Source organism: Crotalus tigris, unplaced genomic scaffold, assembly GCF_016545835.1.
Source record: "Crotalus tigris isolate CLP2741 ecotype Arizona unplaced genomic scaffold, ASM1654583v1 scf7180000017640.1540244, whole genome shotgun sequence".
Lineage (NCBI taxonomy): Eukaryota > Metazoa > Chordata > Lepidosauria > Squamata > Viperidae > Crotalus > Crotalus tigris.
Genome location: NW_024096533.1, coordinates 180876 through 200244, shown reverse-complemented (window position 1 = coordinate 200244; position 19369 = coordinate 180876). Strand labels below are relative to the sequence as shown.

General features: G+C 34.5%; 1 protein-coding gene across 1 annotated transcript in view; it reads left to right on the top strand.

Moving 5' to 3' along the window:
- NELL1 (neural EGFL like 1) overlaps positions 1-19369 on the top strand; it is a 390246-nt gene that overhangs the window by 223372 nt on the left and 147505 nt on the right. The window contains exons 6-9 of the mRNA XM_039335359.1: positions 1002-1074; positions 4830-4912; positions 9940-10074; positions 14863-14965. Of these exons, the coding sequence (XP_039191293.1) occupies positions 1002-1074; positions 4830-4912; positions 9940-10074; positions 14863-14965 (394 nt within the window). The remainder of the gene's footprint in view (positions 1-1001; positions 1075-4829; positions 4913-9939; positions 10075-14862; positions 14966-19369) is intronic.

Genomic DNA, 19369 nt, shown 5'->3' with positions numbered 1-19369 from the left:
TGGGGTGGTACTGAAGAAAATGAGAATGATAATGATTTGGATTAAGTAGGCACTGACATACCACAATAAAGGTTTATACATATGTAGGTATATATTATATCAATTTTCTACCATTCTACATTTTCAAAGCTATTTCAGTGTATTTAAGAACTAAGTCCATATCATTCTGATATGTATGAATTTTAACCTGTTGAACATGAACAATGAGTTATGTATGTGACCTTTGTATGTTGCTGTTTTGCAAAATGAGTTTCAGTATGAATGCATGCAAACGTGGCAAATTTGGTGCTTTTATAAAAATGTGCATAGTTGTACTACTGCACTAAACCAAGGTGAGCTTCATAATCAATTTCAGTGAAGAAAAATTGTAAAAGAACCATTTTAAAAAGAATTATTTTAATAGTGCATTCATATCTATTCAGAACTCTGATGAATTTCATTGGATCCATATCCAGGTCAATAGAATTACAGGAGAATTGTGGGCATAGGATTCATATTAACCAGGCTAAAGATGCCTGGTGGTGTGCCTTTTCCTCTCACTTTCAACAGGCACGTCCAGAGAGTGTTAAAGCTATGAATTTGAGCATCCACATCTTGGTCTGCTTCTGATTATTCCCCCCCCCCCACCCTGTATTGGGGTTGTAGCAGTGATCTTTGTATCAAGAGATTTCCATAGACAAAGCTTTCTTCCTTACTTCCATTCCAATGGGGACTCTGGCCCCTGAGTTTCTATTCTATGAAGTTTAGGATCTTGCTGGTGTCAGAAATTTTCATCTAGTCTCTGAAATCATTAGTTTGCTTTACTTTGCCAGGATGCCTGAATAAGGTTAAGTGATTTTTTGTTTTTTAAAAATGAAAATATGGCTCATTATTTTAAATTAATATGAGTCTAAATTATAATTGTGTCAATTTCTAGAGCCTAACAGTAGATGCGTAATGAATGATTTTGTGCATTTTAATTACGTTGCTATATATTATCAGCTTTCTCTTCTATTACAAAGGGTATCATTCAAGATGCGAAAGTCATCTTTATGCCTAATGGATATATAACTCAGTGCCCTAATCTGAATCGCAGTAAGTAGCAATTTATATTTAGCATATTAAGTTATATTTATATTGCTTAATGTAGTGTGTTTTGCAAACTTTGTTCATTGTTGCTAAAGCATGTGCTAATCCCAAGTTATGCATGAGGAATTAATATGCATTCTTTCAGTTCAAGTCAAGAAAGTACATACGATGAAGATTGCATATATTTTATGAAGTGATATAGTTCTTTAGGGCCCACCCCAGTTCAAAGAAAATCATCAATTTTATTCACTGGGAAGAGGGGTGTCACATAAATTAGCTTATGTTTTTAGGAAATTGCTGTATAATGGAGTTTGAGAATTCGTGCATTATGCCCTTCTGCAACCAGTCTTCACCAAACTGTTAAAATAAATTGTAATTCATTCTTAGTCCCTCTTTTCCATCTTCTTTTTTGCCTTCCACCTTATTTTTTTAGGAAACAGAGCATTGGTTTTTTCCAGAATATAGATACCGAGGGGCTATAGGCAGTGGTGGGATTCAAATATGTGAACAACTGGTTCTCTGTGTGGATGCCACTTCCGGAAGTCCATTCTGGGCCTGGGCAACAATAAATTAGCTACTGGTTCTGCTGAACTGGTATGAACCAGCTGAATCCCACCACTGGCTATAGGAGAATATAGCTCCTAGACTTAGTATTCCTGTATGATAATGTCCATTTTATATAAAAACATTGTTAGAGTTTTACAGCTTTCCAGTGCAAAAATAAGCCCAAAAATATAAGGACACATTCAAAATGAGCAGGAGGCATAAGTTTAGAAAAACTTTATCTATAAAATATATATAAACCTGATACATACAGTTTCATTCAGTTCTTGGCAATGTGGTAGAGAACAACAACAACTAACTTAGGAGATCAGGACACAGGGAGAGACTAAGACATGCCCAGACCTAGGCTGGATCACATGCCTCACACAGCCAATCCTATGTCTCAATTAAATAACAGTTCCCATTGGCTGGTTCGTTGCTATGGCTATTCCAGTTCATAAATTCTTGCATACTGACAAACATGGATATTTATTTTCTAAATTGAACTTACCATAAAGCTGAATTAGAGTTTCCTAAACAGCTATTTTCTTTCTTTTCCCACATATTGCTACCTTTTTTATGTCTTTAGGCAGGAGAGTTATCAGCATTCTTAAGAAGCAAAAGAGCTTGGATACTTTTATATGGGATTGTGTCGTGCAGTTTACTCATAGTTTAAGGTTTCCCTATCCAGTCGTGTCCGACTCTAGGGGCTGGTGCCCATCTCTGTTTCTTAGCTGAAGGAGCCAGCGTTGTCTGAGGATGCTTCCATGGTTATGTGGTCAGCATGACTACATGCCAAGGCACATGGAATACAGTTACTTTCTCACCAAAGTGGTACCTATTTATCTACTTGCATTTTCATACTTTCTAACTGATAGGTGGGCAGTGGGTAAATAATGGGAGTTCAACTATTGCATAGCACCCGGGTCAGCTTTCAGTTGACAAGCTCAGCATCTTAACCACTGAGCCATCATGTCCCCATTGTTTACAAACATGCAGTCAAAGTAATCAGGAATTTTGGAAAGGAATCTAAATAAGTGATGGGTTTCCATGCACTAGATATGTTCAACTAGAGCAGTGGTGGTGAACCTTTTAGAAACCGAATACCCAAACTGCAACCCAAAACCCACTTATGTATTGTTGGGTGCTGGGTGGGCGTGGACCATTGGATGGGCATGGCCAAGAGTGGGTGTGGCCCTTTTGATGGGCGTGGCCCATTGGGTGGGCATGACTGCGGTGGTAATGTCAGATTGGGTGGGACTAAAAAGTTCAATCAATCAATTCCAACTTTGCGAGATCTTTTTTTTCCTTGGAGAAGTTGAAATTGATTGATTGATTGAATTTTTTTTTTTTGCACACAGCAACAGAGGCTTAAAGCGAAAAAGTTTTATAAAACCTAGCTGAGGGCCTAGGACTGGGGCAACAGCACGCTTGCCCACAGAGAGGACTCTGCATGCCACCTGTGGCACGCGTGCCATAGGTTCACCACCACAGAACTAGAGGCTGGTAGTCATTTATTAGGGGATGTTTTAATCTAGATTTCTGCACTGAGCAACTAATTAGATTTGCTAGTCTAAATGAGGCCTTCCAATTTTGTAACTGTTTCTAAAATAACAAATATTTGGGGTGTTTTTGTATGATATTGCCAAATCTTTACTTTTACGAAGGGAAACCATTTACTATTGAAATTTCATTTGGAAGTTTTGGAATTTTTAAATCCAACCATTAGTAACCAGTGATTCTCAAGTTTTTATAAGATGTTAATAATAGTTTATTGTCTCTCCATTAATTTTGCCCTATGGCAATTATGGTATTGCCCATTTATGGTATTGGGAATCTTTATGACTATTACTCTTTTTAACAAAATACTTCCTATATTGAGGAATAAATAAAGGGCAAGAGTATCCATGCTACCAAGAAAAGAATAACATCTGCTATTCTAACTTTAGTAGAAGCAGAATACCTTGGTTTATCTTGTTAGGAGATGTCTGTCTGTCTGTCTGTCTGTCTGTCTGTCTGTCTGTCTGTCTGTCTGTCTGTCTGTCTGTCTATCTATCTATCTATCTATCTATCTATCTATCTATCTATCTATCTATCTATGTATCTACCTACCTGTCTACCTACCTACCTACCTACCTACCTACCTACCTACCTACCTACCTATCTATCTATCTATCTATCTATCTATCTATCTATCTATTATCATGAATAAAGGTACTCTTTGCTTATCCTTCCTGATTAATATAGAAAGATTCCTTCTAAGATTTAATTATAGAAATGTTTTCAGTTAGAACCTTAGTTTATTTGCATGTGGATCTGTGTGCATATCAACAAATCTCAACATTAAAAGCACACATCTAGATTATCTCAAGTAATGTAGACCTTAAGTCCCTTAAGAGATATATGCAGTTTTTATATTTGGCTTCATACTGTAATTTTGTCAGTTCTTCTGGTCCTGAGAATTATAATCATTTCAAATGCATTTCTTCTGCTATCTGATTTCTGAGCAACAGGACAAAAATAGCAATGGCCAATTAGAATTTGCAATTAAAATTGGTTAACTTTCAATTAACAGTGCAAATAAAATGACTATAGAAACTGATTGCCTAAATTTTGCAATTCAACTATAGTCCTCTGCCCACTCTGTTTACTTTATACAAATTGATAGTTATCCAATAATTACTCTACATTTATTATTCAATTTTGCATTAGAAGTACATCCATATTTTTTTCCCTTCCAAATCCCTTTTGGAATGACAACAGGGGCTTTCCAGAGCTAAACTAACCTGGAGGCTATGCTTGCTTCTTCACATCTGGTTGGGTAGGCATGAAAATGCCAATGATTGCTTGGAGCAGCAAAGGCATGTTACTGGTTTATGTCAGATTGCTTCTCATTCATTCTAGGCAAGTAAAGGGCAATAAGTGTGGAAAATACAAATTGTGAACTGTGAACGTTACCTATTCAAATGAGAAAGACAATAGGCTTGCATAGCAACAACTTGTTTCATCATGATACTAAGAAACAGATAAAGCATTTTGATCAGGCTTTCAAAACCATAAAGGTGTCAATTGTCATACATCTATAGCTTTCCTAGTCTAACAGTTACCATGTTCCAATCAACATCTATTTGGTCTCTAAATGGTAAATACGTTGTATTTTATTTCTTTGTTCAGTTTGGTTTTTAATAATATAGTATTTATTCTTTCTTTTTGTTGAGCCTGCCCTACCTGCAGTGACTTCTTAAGCCTGGTACAAGGAATTATGGATTTACAAGAGCTTCTGGCTAAAATGACAGCAAAAGTAGGTACCTGGCTATTACTCACAATTTTTAATCCAAGTTGCCATTTCCTCCATCTCTTAAGACCACTATGTCTGTATTTCCCCCCCACTATTTGTCAATGGGTTTATATCAACTTAATCCAGAACTTGTTAAATCATGGATGGGAAACCTGAGAATTGGTAAAGGAGAAAATCGTAGCTCAGGGTTGAAACGAGGGCTTCTTGATGCTCTTTGCGTTTGGTTGTTTTCTTGCAGATGTTTCATTACCCAGACTAGGTGACATCACTAGTGCTCAAAGTACTGATGATGTCATCTAGTAATGAAACATCTGCAGGATCTGACAATGTCATAAAACTGTCTGCAAACAAATATTTCAATACTCTAGCAAGTATGTTCTGTCCATATCCTGGCTGTTGTATAAGAGGAGGGGAAAGAAGATTGAAGCAAAGAGAAAGAGTATGCCACCAGTTGTTCTGTATACTCTGTGTGCATTTCATAATGCTTTGAATAGACTGTGGGTCTAGAGAGAACAAGGAATTTGTTTTTTTTATTGCAATGAAAAATGTTAATTGTGTGGAATTGTGCTATATTGCAGACAAACCTGTGTCTCATTTTAGACCAGGATTGGTAGGATGAGTCTATCAGAATTGTCAACATTTATATATGGTAAAGCAGAGAAATGATTGCTACAGTTATAAAAAATTGTTACAAATCCTGCTGATTTCAGTAAAAAAAGTCTATTAACTGAGACTAACTCATTGAACATACACAGAGAGTATTTCTGAATAAACATGTGCAGACTTGTAGTGTTGTTTCCAACTGAAAACAGTGGAATTAAAATTTTAAAGTTCTTGGCCTTTTTGTTTTAAATAAAAGCTTTGAATGAAAAATATACCAGGCTGCAAATTCTGCATGAATTCACTGACATATATCTTGTTTTAGTGTTCATTTTTTTCTTTAGGCTGTTTATTGATGCTCCGTCTTCATTTAAGCATGCCCTATTTTTACAGCATGCTTTGAACAGGTTTGTTTGGAAAAAGAAAAATATTAGATTTCACCTCGTGTAACTGAAAGAAATAAGACAATTCTGAAGCATTCTAGTGGATTTAATATATGCTGAGTCAGTCCTAATTGAGTGGCTTGTCATTGTTGCAATTAAAGAGCCATGGTGGCACAGTGGTTAGAATGCAGTATTGCAGGCTACTTCTGCTGCCTGCAGTTTTTCGGTTCAATTCTCAAGGTTGATTCAGCTTTCCATCCTTCTGAGATCGGTAAAATGAGGACCCAGATTGTTGGGAGCTGACTCTGTAAACTGCTTAGAGAGGGCTCTAAAGCACTGTGAAGTGGTATATAAGTCTAAGTGCTAAGTGCTATTTACTGGTTTTAAGATTAGTGAATACTTTATTACCATTCTGAAGTTTACTTTTATCCATACAAACGGAGTATTCTTTTAAGTCCATGTTCCTTGTTTCCCTTAATGCTTCTTCTGACATTTGCAATATACATATATCTTTTAATTTTTAATTAATAATTTTAATTTAGCAAATGGCACATTTGTCTCTATTTTTATTAATGAATACACAATTCATGGTTTACTTTTGTTTCAGCAGACCCTGTGGAACTTGTCAAAGTCAGCAACATGAAAGACAGAGAATCACAATGGAAGTCCTGTCCATTTTGTGCATGTTTCAAAGGGGCAAGGATTCCATTGGATGTTCTACCTTATTGCTGATGTTGATGCTTCCCTGCCCACACTGTTAGCTATTGGCTGTGAGTCATGCTTTGTGTTTTCCCACCCATATTAATTCTGAATAGGGTGGTGCACTAAGAACAGAGAAGAAAAATGTTTGTGTGTGTGTGTGTGTGTGTGTGTATGTGTGTGTTGTGTTGTATATATTCAGTGGTGGGATTCAAATATGTGAGCAACCAATTCTTTGTGTGGATGCTGCTTCCAGAAGTCCATTCTGGACCTGGGCAACAAAAAATTAGCTACTGGATCTGCCAAAGTGGTACGAACCAGCTGAATCCCACCACTGTATATATTCCTTAATACTCTTTTCATAACCTTTAAATAGAAATGAGACTTAAAAGACATATTTATTTGTTCTTCCTTTCCAAAAGAAAGAACAATTGCTTCTCTCATCATAAATTTGGTCTTTAACATCACAGTATAGAATCTAATAAATGGCAATAAATAATGCTAAGTATTCTATCAAAGGCACAATGCATTCTGGAAGGATAGCCAGATGGCCTTGCTAAACTTTTAGAAGCCATTTAGAGTGCCTAATAATAATTAACAATGCATTATATTTTAAATTAGTCCATATTTTAAAGTAAACATTCTGAAGCAACATTGCTTAAATTATGAATATATACAATATTTTAATAAATATAAATGCAGAAATGTTTTGATAGTAATTGCTGAAAAAGTTAAATGTTATTGGTTTATCAAAGAACAATGACTTTTAAAGCATAAAATAATTTTTTGAACTCAAGGGATATTTAAAAAGTGACAGATACCCATTCTAATGATGAATTCGAATCACTTATGGGTTTAGAAGAATCATATCAGATTGTTGTTTTTTTAAAAAAACTGAACAACAAAACTAAACACATCCCATCATTTAATAAACTTCCTGAATCTGGAAATATTTGTGCTGATTTTATGGGTCTGTGTTTTAAAAAGATGTGCCTAAATAGAGGGCATCCCAGGTTGACTATATCTGCTCTCAGAAGATAAACAGCTCTGGACCTGGTGAATGAATTCCAGGTCATGGGAAGCTGGACTGAAAAAGGTGAAAAAAACTCCTGGAAGAAGATAATAGACCACACTCTTATACATTTCACACACTTACACTATTTCATAAAAATATATCCACTAATCTTTTTGTGAGAGCTGCAGAGAAATGTAAAATTCAAGAAAGTAGCACTTCAGTAAAGGATTGCACTTTTCACATCACTTGATAAGTATTGCAAATCACGATTGTAAATGATGCATTTTCTTCCATAAATTGTATATGATTTGTGTTTGCATTAGGTTTGATTCAGAATAGAAGCTACCCAACTACAAATAAGGCTCTACAATTGAGATACGAAAACTATAATCAGAATATTATTTTCTGATTTTTCCGTTCTTTTGCGCTTTATATAATCTAGATTTGAAACACATACAAAACCTTTAGAAGATAATTTTATAAATCTTGTACAACTGAATGAAAATAGGACATATTATCATAGCATGGCCTAAAATAGAAAATTATGTGGGTATATACAAAGCGCAATATACACCCTTAATGGATCTTTCTCCTGCAGTTTCAGTAAATAATTCTGTTGCCTAATTGAGAATTAAATCTGATATATAATTTATATCAAAATATTAAATGTATAATCAATGTAGAGTTCTAGATTCTTTACACTGCATCTCAGTGATCAAAAGGGTCCTAAGCAGAGAAGATTGCCATACAATGTACAATTTTGTATCGGTTAGCAGATTGGACCAAATTGTTTCTGCCTTCCTTTGAATTTGCAGTGATTTTTTTTACAGTATTAAAGTGAGATAAAACTGAGCTGTCTAGCTTGGAACTTATATTGATACCTGGCATTTTTATTAATGCTGGACATTCTTCTTTTATTTATATAAGTATGTGTGTGTGTATGTGTGTATGGATAGGTATGTGCATATATACATACACACACACATACACATTCACAAATACATATGTATATAATGTTATTTTTAGCTTTTTTTCTTCTGAAAAAAGTTTAATATCATCACTAACTTTGTAATACCAAGTAATTTAACTATTGGCTAAACTAATAGTAGTACAGGTAATATCTTGAGTGTGGATACTGTTTTTTTTTTTATAATTACAAAGCCTGTTCTGAATGGGTCGGTCTCTACATATACTGATAATGGTAAAACAGGTACATTTGGTTTACATTAATAGCAGTACACGCAGCTCTGCAAATCCTTCAAATCCTTTGGAATTGGGAGCACATATGAAGCACATTTTTTTTGATTTTTTTTTAAAAGTCTTTCCCCAGGATTTTGTTGCTGCATTGAATTGGCTCCTAATTCCCAAAGTATTTTCTCCTACTGCAAGTTAAAGCTTTTCTTTTAGAGAAAATTTGTGCAACTTGTCAGTGAAACTGGCTTTCAGCAATTTGTATTAACAAGCAGCAAAGGAAGCAACATTCTCTTCTCTTCAAGGCAGGCAAGAGAAGCAAGAGAAATTAGGAGCAATTGATTTCACTGTGGCCTGCAGTAGCATGTGGTTTTTTTTTGAGAATGCTCAGAATAGGGCTTTGTATGAGCTGATCAGATGGTAGATATAAGTGCCTACTTCCAGACACCTGCATCTTTGTAATTGCAATCCCTCTGTTCCTAACTGCACTGATATTTGTTTGTGCAATTCTGAAATGACCAGAAATCATAGTCACCTTGTTTCTCAGCCAAGAATATATTTTGATTATTTGTCAGAAATTTGTCCTCTGTTTGTGGCAAACTACTTATGCAGCAGGCTGTGGAGTTATTTGGTATCTAGGGGAACTATTCAAGCAGAATCCTTGGTATTTTCAATCGAAGGAGCTCAAGAAACAGAAGATCTGGATATAAGACTGTTCAGAACATTCCAGATTAACAGGGATGTTGTAAATTAGGGCTGGGTGGGGAAAGAGACTCTATTTGTTTTCGAGTGTGAGATGCCTCCTTTGACGAACTATGATTTTGAAAAGGTCTTCTCATATCCATTGAATATCTGGAAGCTCTTGCTTTTTCTGGCTTTTTTTAATGAATAAACAAGTAACATTTAAATAAATTAATTGAATAATTATGTTTTGTTTGTATTATATAGTGATGACCTCCTTATATGAGACATTTGTAAATGTTGTTCTGTTCCACTCTCGATCATAATTAGTGCTTTGTATTATTTTGATTGTAAATTTACCTCTTAACCAGTTGCTATTCTCTGCTGCCTTATCGTAGAATTTCTTACTTCAGCGGTTTACATATGTTCCAGAAATTAAATAAAGTAACTTTCTTTTATAGCTAAATTATGCAGAAATGAGACTTAGTCAATTGGAAAACTGTCACTGCGAGAAGACTTGCCAAGTAAATGGAGTCATCTACCGAGACAAAGATTCATGGGTAGAAGATGATCACTGCAGAAATTGCACATGTAAAGTAAGACACTTCTAACTTATATATGAGGATAAAGAAACTTATTGCAATTTGATATTGGTTCTTGGGTAGATCATACAAATTTTTGTAGTAACCTTCACAAATAAGTAATATGTATACTGTAGGTCTTGATTAGCACGGTTAATGAATCTTACAAAATGATTGCATTATTTGTGTTTAAAGGATTATTTTGCTTTGAATATGTATAAGGGGACTTCAATGTCAATGGTATGGGATGCAGGGAAAGCATTTATGCGTGGGATTTTGATAAAAATGAATAATTGTCATAAGCAAAAACAGATTCAGAAACGTAAAGAATTGGAAGATGAAATTAAATTAAAAGAAAAGTCTTTGATTTTAAATCCTTCTGATGAAAGTATTAAAGAATCCTTAAAGTTGTTAAGAACACAATTTAATATGTTGTTAGCAGATCAAGCTGCAACCAATTTATTGTTTATGAAACAAAATACATTTTGTAATGCTAACAAGCCAGGGAGATGGCTGGCTTATCAATTGAGAAAGAAACAGAGACAGAGAACAATAGATAAAATAAATTACAAGGGTAAATTAGTTTCTCAGAAGGAACTGATTAAGAAATCTTTTTTGGATTATTATCAAAAATTATATAAATCTACTAATGTGCAAATTTTAGAGATAAATAAATATCTAAGCGAGGTTAGTTTCCCTAAATTGACAGAGGATCAGAAACATGAAGTTAATGGTTTAATTACTAAGGAGGAAATTTCGCTAGCAATTCAACAATTGAAACCAGGGAAAGCACCGGGTACGGATGGGTTAACAGCTGTTTATTATAAAGCCTTATTGGAGGAGATGACTCAACCATTAGGTGATCTTTTTAATGGCATTTTACAGGGTCAAGAGATTCCTCCCTCATGGCGTACTGCTTTTATATCATTGATTCCAAAGGATGATCAAGATCTTACTTTACCAAAGAATTATAGGCCTATATCTCTTTTAAATGTGGATTATAAGATATTTGTAAAAATCTTAGTAAATAGGCTTATGAGGATTGTGCACCACCTTGTGCATAAAGATCAATCTGGGTTCATAACTGGAAGGTACATGAAAAATAATGTCAGACAAATTATTAATTTATTAGAATATTTAGATAAAAATAACCAAGTTCCTGCAGGGCTGATATTTTTAGATGCTGAAAAAGCCTTTGATCAATTGAATTGGCATTTTATGTTAAGAGTAATGGAAGAGATGAATTTTGGTGAAAAGATATTGCAAGCTCTTATGGTAATATATCAAAAACAAACGGCACAACTTATCGTTAATGGAGGCTTGTCAGAGGTTTTTACAATAGAGAAAGGTACTAGACAGGGTTGCCCATTATCACCGTTGCTGTTTGTCTTAACACTGGAAATACTGTTGATCAAAATTCGAGAGTCGCAGGAAATTAAAGGAATAGAAGTTAATAAAAAAGAGTATAAGTTAAGAGCTTTTGCGGATGACTTGGTTATCACTTTGTCGCAACCTACTTATTCTGTAGTAAAATTATTACAGTTGATTCATAATTATGGTTTGGTTTCGGGTTTTAAGATTAATGTTAATAAGACTAAAATTTTACCTAAAAATATGACTAGTCGGGAGAAGCAGACTTTGGTTAATTTGACGGGTTTTGAAATTGTTAATAAGGTAAAATATTTGGGGGTGATGCTATCTGTTTCTAATGCAAAATTATTTAAAAATAATTATGAAAGGTTGTGGGTTAGGGTACAGAGAGACTTGAAGAATTGGGAAAAGTTGCAATTATCCCTCATGGGAAGAATTGCAGTGATAAAAATGAATATTCTACCCAAGTTTCTCTTTTTGTTCCAAATGATACCGATTTTGAAGAATGAGATCAATTTAACTGAGTGGCAGAAAGGCCTTAATAAATTTATTTGGGCAGGGAAAAAGCCAAGGGTTAAGTTTAAAATTATGCAAGATTTCCGTGAGAGGGGAGGACTCAAGGTGCCGAATTTGAAATTATATTATGATGCGGTGGTTTTAACATTAATCAGTGATTGGGTAAATTTAACAAACTTTGAGATACTTCATTTGGAGGGATGGGATTTACTTTTTGGTTGGCATGCCTATTTAATATTTAATAAAAAAAATGGATTGGGCTTTTAAATCTCATATCTTAAGAATTTCTTTACTTAGGGTTTGGAGAAAATATTATAAAAGTGATTTCAAAGTACCATTATGGGCTATACCTTGGCATGCAATAGAAGGAATAAAAAGAGGGGTTAAAATGGATATGGTGTCTTATAGACAGTTACTTAAATGGGATGGACAAAACTGGCAGTTAAAATCACGGGAAGAGTTAGCACAAGAAAATATTATTTATTCTTGGTTCCAATATAGGCAATTATTAGATAGATGGAAGATGGATTGTAAGGTGGGTTTTCTTAGAGAAGATGAAAATCTTATTAAGCAAGTGAAGGATCAAAGACAAACCCACATTAAGAGGATTTATGGGGTTTTAGTTGAATTGGATTCAAAAACGGAACTAATTAAAGATTGTATGATTAGATGGGCGCAGAATTTTGGTGAGCCAGTTCCATTGGACACCTGGGAAACTATTTGGGTGAGAAATGTCAAATTTACACAAGCACAGAACTTAAGGGAGAATTTTTATAAAATGTTTTATAGATGGCACCTTGATCCACAAAAAATGTCTTTTATGTACCCTGACTTACAACCTAAATGTTGGAGATGTGGTTGTATGGACGCTACTTATTATCATATTTGGTGGTCGTGCAGAGAGATAAAAGCATTCTGGATTAAGATATGGTGGAATATCCAGAGAATTTTTAAAAGGAGGGTAAAATTTACTCCACAATTATTTTTGTTAGGTATAGTTATTGATTGTGATACAAAGGAGGTTATATTGATGTTAAATTTGATTACAGCTGCGAGGCTGTTAGTAGGACAATATTGGAAGAAGGAATCTTTGCCTACATTGCAGGAATGGTTTCTTAAAGTGTCTCATTTGGCGGAAATGGCAAAGATTTCGGCTTTCTTAAAGGGACAAACGCAAGAGAAATTTCTTGCTGTTTGGGATAAATGGATAAAATTCATACAATTTAAATTTGATATAAAAATATTATATAGTTTTTTCATAATTTTTAACTTTATATATATATATATATATTCTATTTTATATTCTTTTTTTTATAAATATAAATTTTTAAACTTTTTTTAAATTAAGCCTATATTCTGCTCTGGGAAGCACTGGGGGGGGAAGGGGGGGTTTGGGTAGGGGTGGGGGAAGGAGGGTTTTGTTGGGTAATGTTTGTTTTTTATTTGTATATGTTGTTTTTTGTTTTTGTATTGTCTTTTATTTTCTGTAAAATTTATAAAACTCTTTAATAATAAAAAAAAATGATTGCATTATTTGAATTCATATTATTCAAAGTTATATTGGGTGATCGGTTCCACCCGATGGAAGTAAGCAATGAAAAATTTTAAACATAAATTTCTATATGCATAGCAATGAAATATTACAGTAAAGGATAAAAATTACATATAATTTAAACTTAAAGCAAAATAAAAATAAAAAATATACTGTAGATCCATACATTCCAACATCTCATATAGTGTTGCTATAACCACATTCATGTCATTCAATGACATCAAATTTTTGCTCTAATGTATTAAAGAGCCTCTTCTTATTAAAACTTTTGCTAGCCTCATGATAACAGAATTTTGGGGTTGCATTAAATGCAACCTGGAACCAATTTACAATTTGTATTAAATGGAATATAATATCACATTACAGGTAGACCTTAACTTATGATGCTTAACAACCATCCAAAGTTACAACAGCTCCCCCCCACCCCAAGATACATAGTCAAGTGATCACATTTTGGGCACTTGGCAACCAGCTCACCTTTATGGCCATTGGCAGTTTCTCATAATCACAAGGCAGTGGTTTGCAATATTTTTTGCCAGTTTTTACTATTTACTTCCAGGTTCCAGCTATTGAGGAAAATGGATTCATTTAACAATAGTTGAGTGTGCTTAATGACTGTGGCGTTCACTTAATGATTGCAATGTTTACACTGCAAAAAATTGAGTCTGGTCATGTATATATGATGCCTTGATTTACAAATGAAACAATTTATTATTGTAATTCTGGGGTCAATTATGGTCATACGTTAAGAACTACTTATATTAAACTCAAATTAATTGTGACCTACCTGCATAATATAAAGAAAAAAACAAAAAGTTTACCACTTAATTATTTTAGAATGCTTTACACATTTCAGAACTTTCAATGCACAGTTAAACGGCATCTTTGTGATAACAGGAAAAAGAAACATTAATATTATGCTTAAGTTGCAACGGAGATGGCAGCAATATGTGAATTATGTTTCTAGTATTTATCATTTTGAATAGAAGAGGAACTGAATTAGTATGAAAACCTTTCCTGGTTGAAATTATTTGATAAGTATCGTAAAAAAGGTCTTGTTTGCTCAAGAAAATAGAAAAGTTTTCATTAAAATGTTGAAGATGATTGACAGAATGTGAAAGGTGTTATTTATGTGTTTGAGAAGATCAAATTCTTTTTTCTTGGTTGTCATTCTTAGGCAATTGCTGGGATTGGGGGAGTGGAATAAAAGAAAGATTTTTTTTCCCAGAAATCTAGTAATGGTTCATATTGGTAGGGGTTAGATAAGATTCTGGACGCTGAAGAATGACATCTAATGCTACTGAGATTCTGGCAATTATAACATTTCATACATTCACTATTGCATTTATCTGCTTTTGGTTTAGAATGGAGTGGTGGAATGCCGACGAATGGCCTGCCCGCTATTGAATTGTTCTTCTGATGGCCTTCCAGTCCATATAACTGGCCAGTGTTGCAAAGTATGCAAATGTAAGTACAGATCTCTCCTCTTTCTGTTCTAGAAGTGTATTCATTCATGTATATGTATATATGTGTATAAATCTGCCTCCCTCCACTCTTATATACAGTTGTATCTTGGTACTCAACTGCTTCGAAACTCATCAACTTGATACTTGACCCATTCTGACATGAAAATTTTGTCCTGGTACTCATCATTTGTTTGGTAATCACCACCTGAGCTTGTGATCACCAACCACACTTGTTGACACCAAACCAGAAATTGACACCAGCCACACTTGTTGGTGTCAGCTGCCTTGTGACTCATTTACATCCTTTCTTTATGGGAAAAAATTGTTTGATACTCATCATTTTTGTACTCATCATTCCTCCTGGAACCAATGAACGATGAATACCGAGGTACCACTGTATATGGAAACTAAGGTGGGACTAAAACTTACGGTCCCCCCAATTTGTAGCCTTATTAATATAGACTAGAAATATTAATTAAGGGGTTTTAGGGAAAATTCTTATGATCTGGTAACACCAACCTGTGTTTTGCTTTTGTAATCATATATTTAAAGTAGATTCTATACTGACTTGCCAGACAATGGTAAGATGATATGGTATCTTTAAAAGGCCATATATTATAGTTAACTGTATAAGAAAGACTATATTACACAAGCTTACATGAAAAAGTATATTTTGGTACGTTTACATAAAAAACAGAATATGCCAGAGAAAGTTTTGTATGTGAGGTGTCCCTGTTTCTTTTCAGAAACTGTAGAAAGTTAGTAACATCAAATTGTAAATGAATACCAGAAATAAATCAAACAGTTGGAGAATAAATCTTATACTATATATTTATTATAGACATCCCAAGAAGGAGGTAAAGGAGCTTATTCATTTTTCCAAAATCATTATCCAAGATAAACAATAATACTTACAGAGAAGCAGAATATACCATTACTCTTTGTACAATTTTAAATTCAATTCCAAATAATTCCAGTGGAATCAAGTTCTGTCATTCTCCTCTGAAAGTTTAGACCAATGCATCTACATATCTCAAGAACTATCTTGAGCAGCTGGTTTTAGGAAATCTCAGGATTTGCTGTAATAGTTTATAACTTATAGTATTTTAAATACTTTGGTAATTTTTTAAGGTTTCTAAACAATGGTTAAGTGTCTGTATCCTGAACTCAAGGTATATTTCCTCTCCTGCAGAGCTCTCCTATTCAACAATAAAATTATTTACTCCTTGAGAGAATCTAATAATAGAAGAGTTTGCAAGATAATTTCTATAATCTCAGCAAGAGACACTAAAGTGCTACATTGATAGATATTATATTTAGATTGTTAATATAGCAGAAAGCATAGAAGAAAAATATGCTTTGTGACTTTGTAGTGAAAACTGATAGGAAAATAGAACTCCGCTTAATGACTAGTATCACACAACAAACTAAATCATTGCTTGCTTTAATCGTAGTTTATTGAATGAACCAGGTTTACATAATTGTAATTGGTTCACACAACTCCCTAAATCAAAACCAATTTTTTCCAACACAAATGTCATTTTGTGCACACAGTGCTAGTCATTAACACTATACATTGTGATAATATAGACTGATTTCTTTGCAGCACAATCTGACTGTTTACAGGGTTTCTTTCTGGTTTGTTCTGAACTCTGGAATATAAACTCTCATATTAGAAAATGAACATACTTACCCGTTCTACATACACATCAGATTAACAACCTTGAATCTTATATATTTGGGGATGGAGGTTTGTGATACATTTGCAATAAACACATTATTTTAACATACAGATATTTATTGCCAACACATTATATATACTTTGATAGAACATCTGCCCGGTTCTATATGCGTCCAGCAGCTAGTTATCCTTCATGGGCACAAGTCAGGCAGATTCCCATTGGCTGTTGTGAGTCCTATTCATTTTGTGTAGCATGGATTTATGGTTCTCATTGTTAAACATCTGGCCCTGTATTTCTTCTAGTTCCTATAATTATATAGACCAGTTGAATAATTATCAGTTGTATTTCCAAATAGAATGGAAAAACAAAACAACATTTTGGGTAGCATATTGTGCCCAGATAGTACACAGGACAGTAGTATATATTTTGTAATGATTTTTTAAAAGATCCAATCATATGAGATAAACTGAGGTTGTAAAGCAGGTGATGATAAAAATGATTACAGAATATTGCTTTTTGTTGCAAGCATGCTGTGATATAAACCTTAGCAATTGTAGAGAGTATATGGGGAGCCTTTAAGAATCTAACAGAGGTAATTAAGGAGAAGATGAACATTTCCTATAAAATCTGTAGTTCTCTTTTCTTCTTGTTTCTCCCCTTTTTTCCCCTCTATCTTTTTCTTCTTGTGTACAACATTGGAATTTACTCAATGGTGGGATTCAGCCAGTTCACACCAATTCGGCAGAACCGGTAGCTAATTTTTTGTTGCCCAGGTCCAGAATGGATTTCTGGAAGTGGCAACCACACAGAGAACCGGTTGTTCACATATTTGAAACCCACCACTGAATTTACTCCTATCTTGGAAGATGACATTTGATAAATTGTGAAGGGCAATCTTTATACTTCTTCCTATCGATTGCTTCTCCTCTTTTCTTTATTATTTTTGACCCCTTTTGCTGCCCTGTATTATCAATTCGTGAAACATTGTTTAATTACTAGGTTTTTAAAAAAATATCCTCTATTCATCCCTTGCTGAAGAAATTCTCTTTGGATTCTTCCTTGTGCTCAAATTACACTAGCTTGTTTCTTTGTTTCTTTTATCCCTTGTGACAGAATTGTCCTCTCACAATTGAGTCTCTATTTGTCTTGTAATGGCCTCTTTGATCTATATCAATCATGATTTGGAGCAGACTGGTCAACTGAGAAGTCACTTTCTTTCATTTGTTCTCTAGACATTCTATTGTTTAGTTTATGATCCTTGGACATCAGAGGCAATGCACATGATTGGTGTAAATCCCTTTATATTCTCATTCTTTTGTAGTACTGCATTGTGAAATTCAGTTCCTATCGTAAGGATATATATTATTTATTTTTTATATTCTTCCCATAGATGAGCGGTGTGGTAGCCCAATGGTGAAGACTCTTGCCTCCCACTTGGAAGATTGAATGTTCAATCCTAGGTAGAGACTGATGTTTCTCTCTTAGGGTACACACACATACACAAATTTGCTGCAAACTATGTGTCAGGAAGGGCATCCTGCCAGTAAATGCTCAGCTGCATCTAGTCACTCCGACTCTACCCTGAATTAAGGGATTACAGGATTATAAAAAGGGAGATTTTTTTTTTATTCCACCCATAGATGTCCTGATTCATGACCAGAATTTTCAGTATCATTGTTATTCTAATGATATTCACATCTGTGGTTTTTTTTTTTTTTTGTGGCTCTTCATAGCAAAGCATATTCACCAATGGTAGAAGGCCTTACTAGGATTTCCTTTTGGAAGTTCTCCTACCACTTTAAACTGAATTGTCAAGTTTCAGGTCACATGCATTTTTTATTCTTTGCAGAGTCTTCTCCCAATTTTTCTTCAAGACCCCTGGAGTGCCTCAGTTTCCTCTTCCTGTAGCCTTGGAGACTTGATTGAGGATCAGTGGATCACTACCTATTTAATGATTTTGTGATTTGGGTTCCTAATGTTTACTTGATGAATACTTCTAGGACAGGGGTGTCAAACTGCCGGGCCGCGGGCCGGTTTCATCATACCAGAGCCGCGCCCACTCCATTGCCGGCAATGGCAAAAAAGGTCCGATACATATGTCATGTGATGTCGCGAGTTTGACATGTCTTTTCTAGGATCTGGAAATTATTGACAGAAGGATATGTAACATTGTTGATCATGTCTTGAGTGTATCATATTATTTTATAATGTTCTGTTAGGTGTTCCTGGTTCCTCTCTATACCATTGATCTGAGTCAAAAATAGTGCTGCTTGGGCTGTTCTGAATATTTTACTGTATGTTAGTGTTTCTCAACCTTGAAAGCTGTAAGTTGGGTGGACTTCAACTCCCACAATTCCCTAGCCAGCATGCTAACTAAGGAATTATGGGAGTTGAAGTCCACACAGTTTACAGCTGCTAAGGGTGAAAAACTGTTCTATGTTATTTTCAAGTTTTACTACATCATAGAGTTTTTCATTGACTCCTTTTCCAAGTCTATTGCCAGTGTTTATGTTTACAGTTCTCCACAGTATCACTCTCCCCTTATTTCTGTGGACAAGCTGTTCTTGGTCCTTGGCTCCAGGATCATGATGTCAAGTTCCAAGCCTTTAGAGACTTAGCTTCACTGCTATAGAATCAGCTGTCTTCATCCCTGAGAAAATGTGGTGGCCTTTAAAAAAGTTTCAGGGATGTTTTTATTTGATTAATGGGCTAGTGAAGGGTCA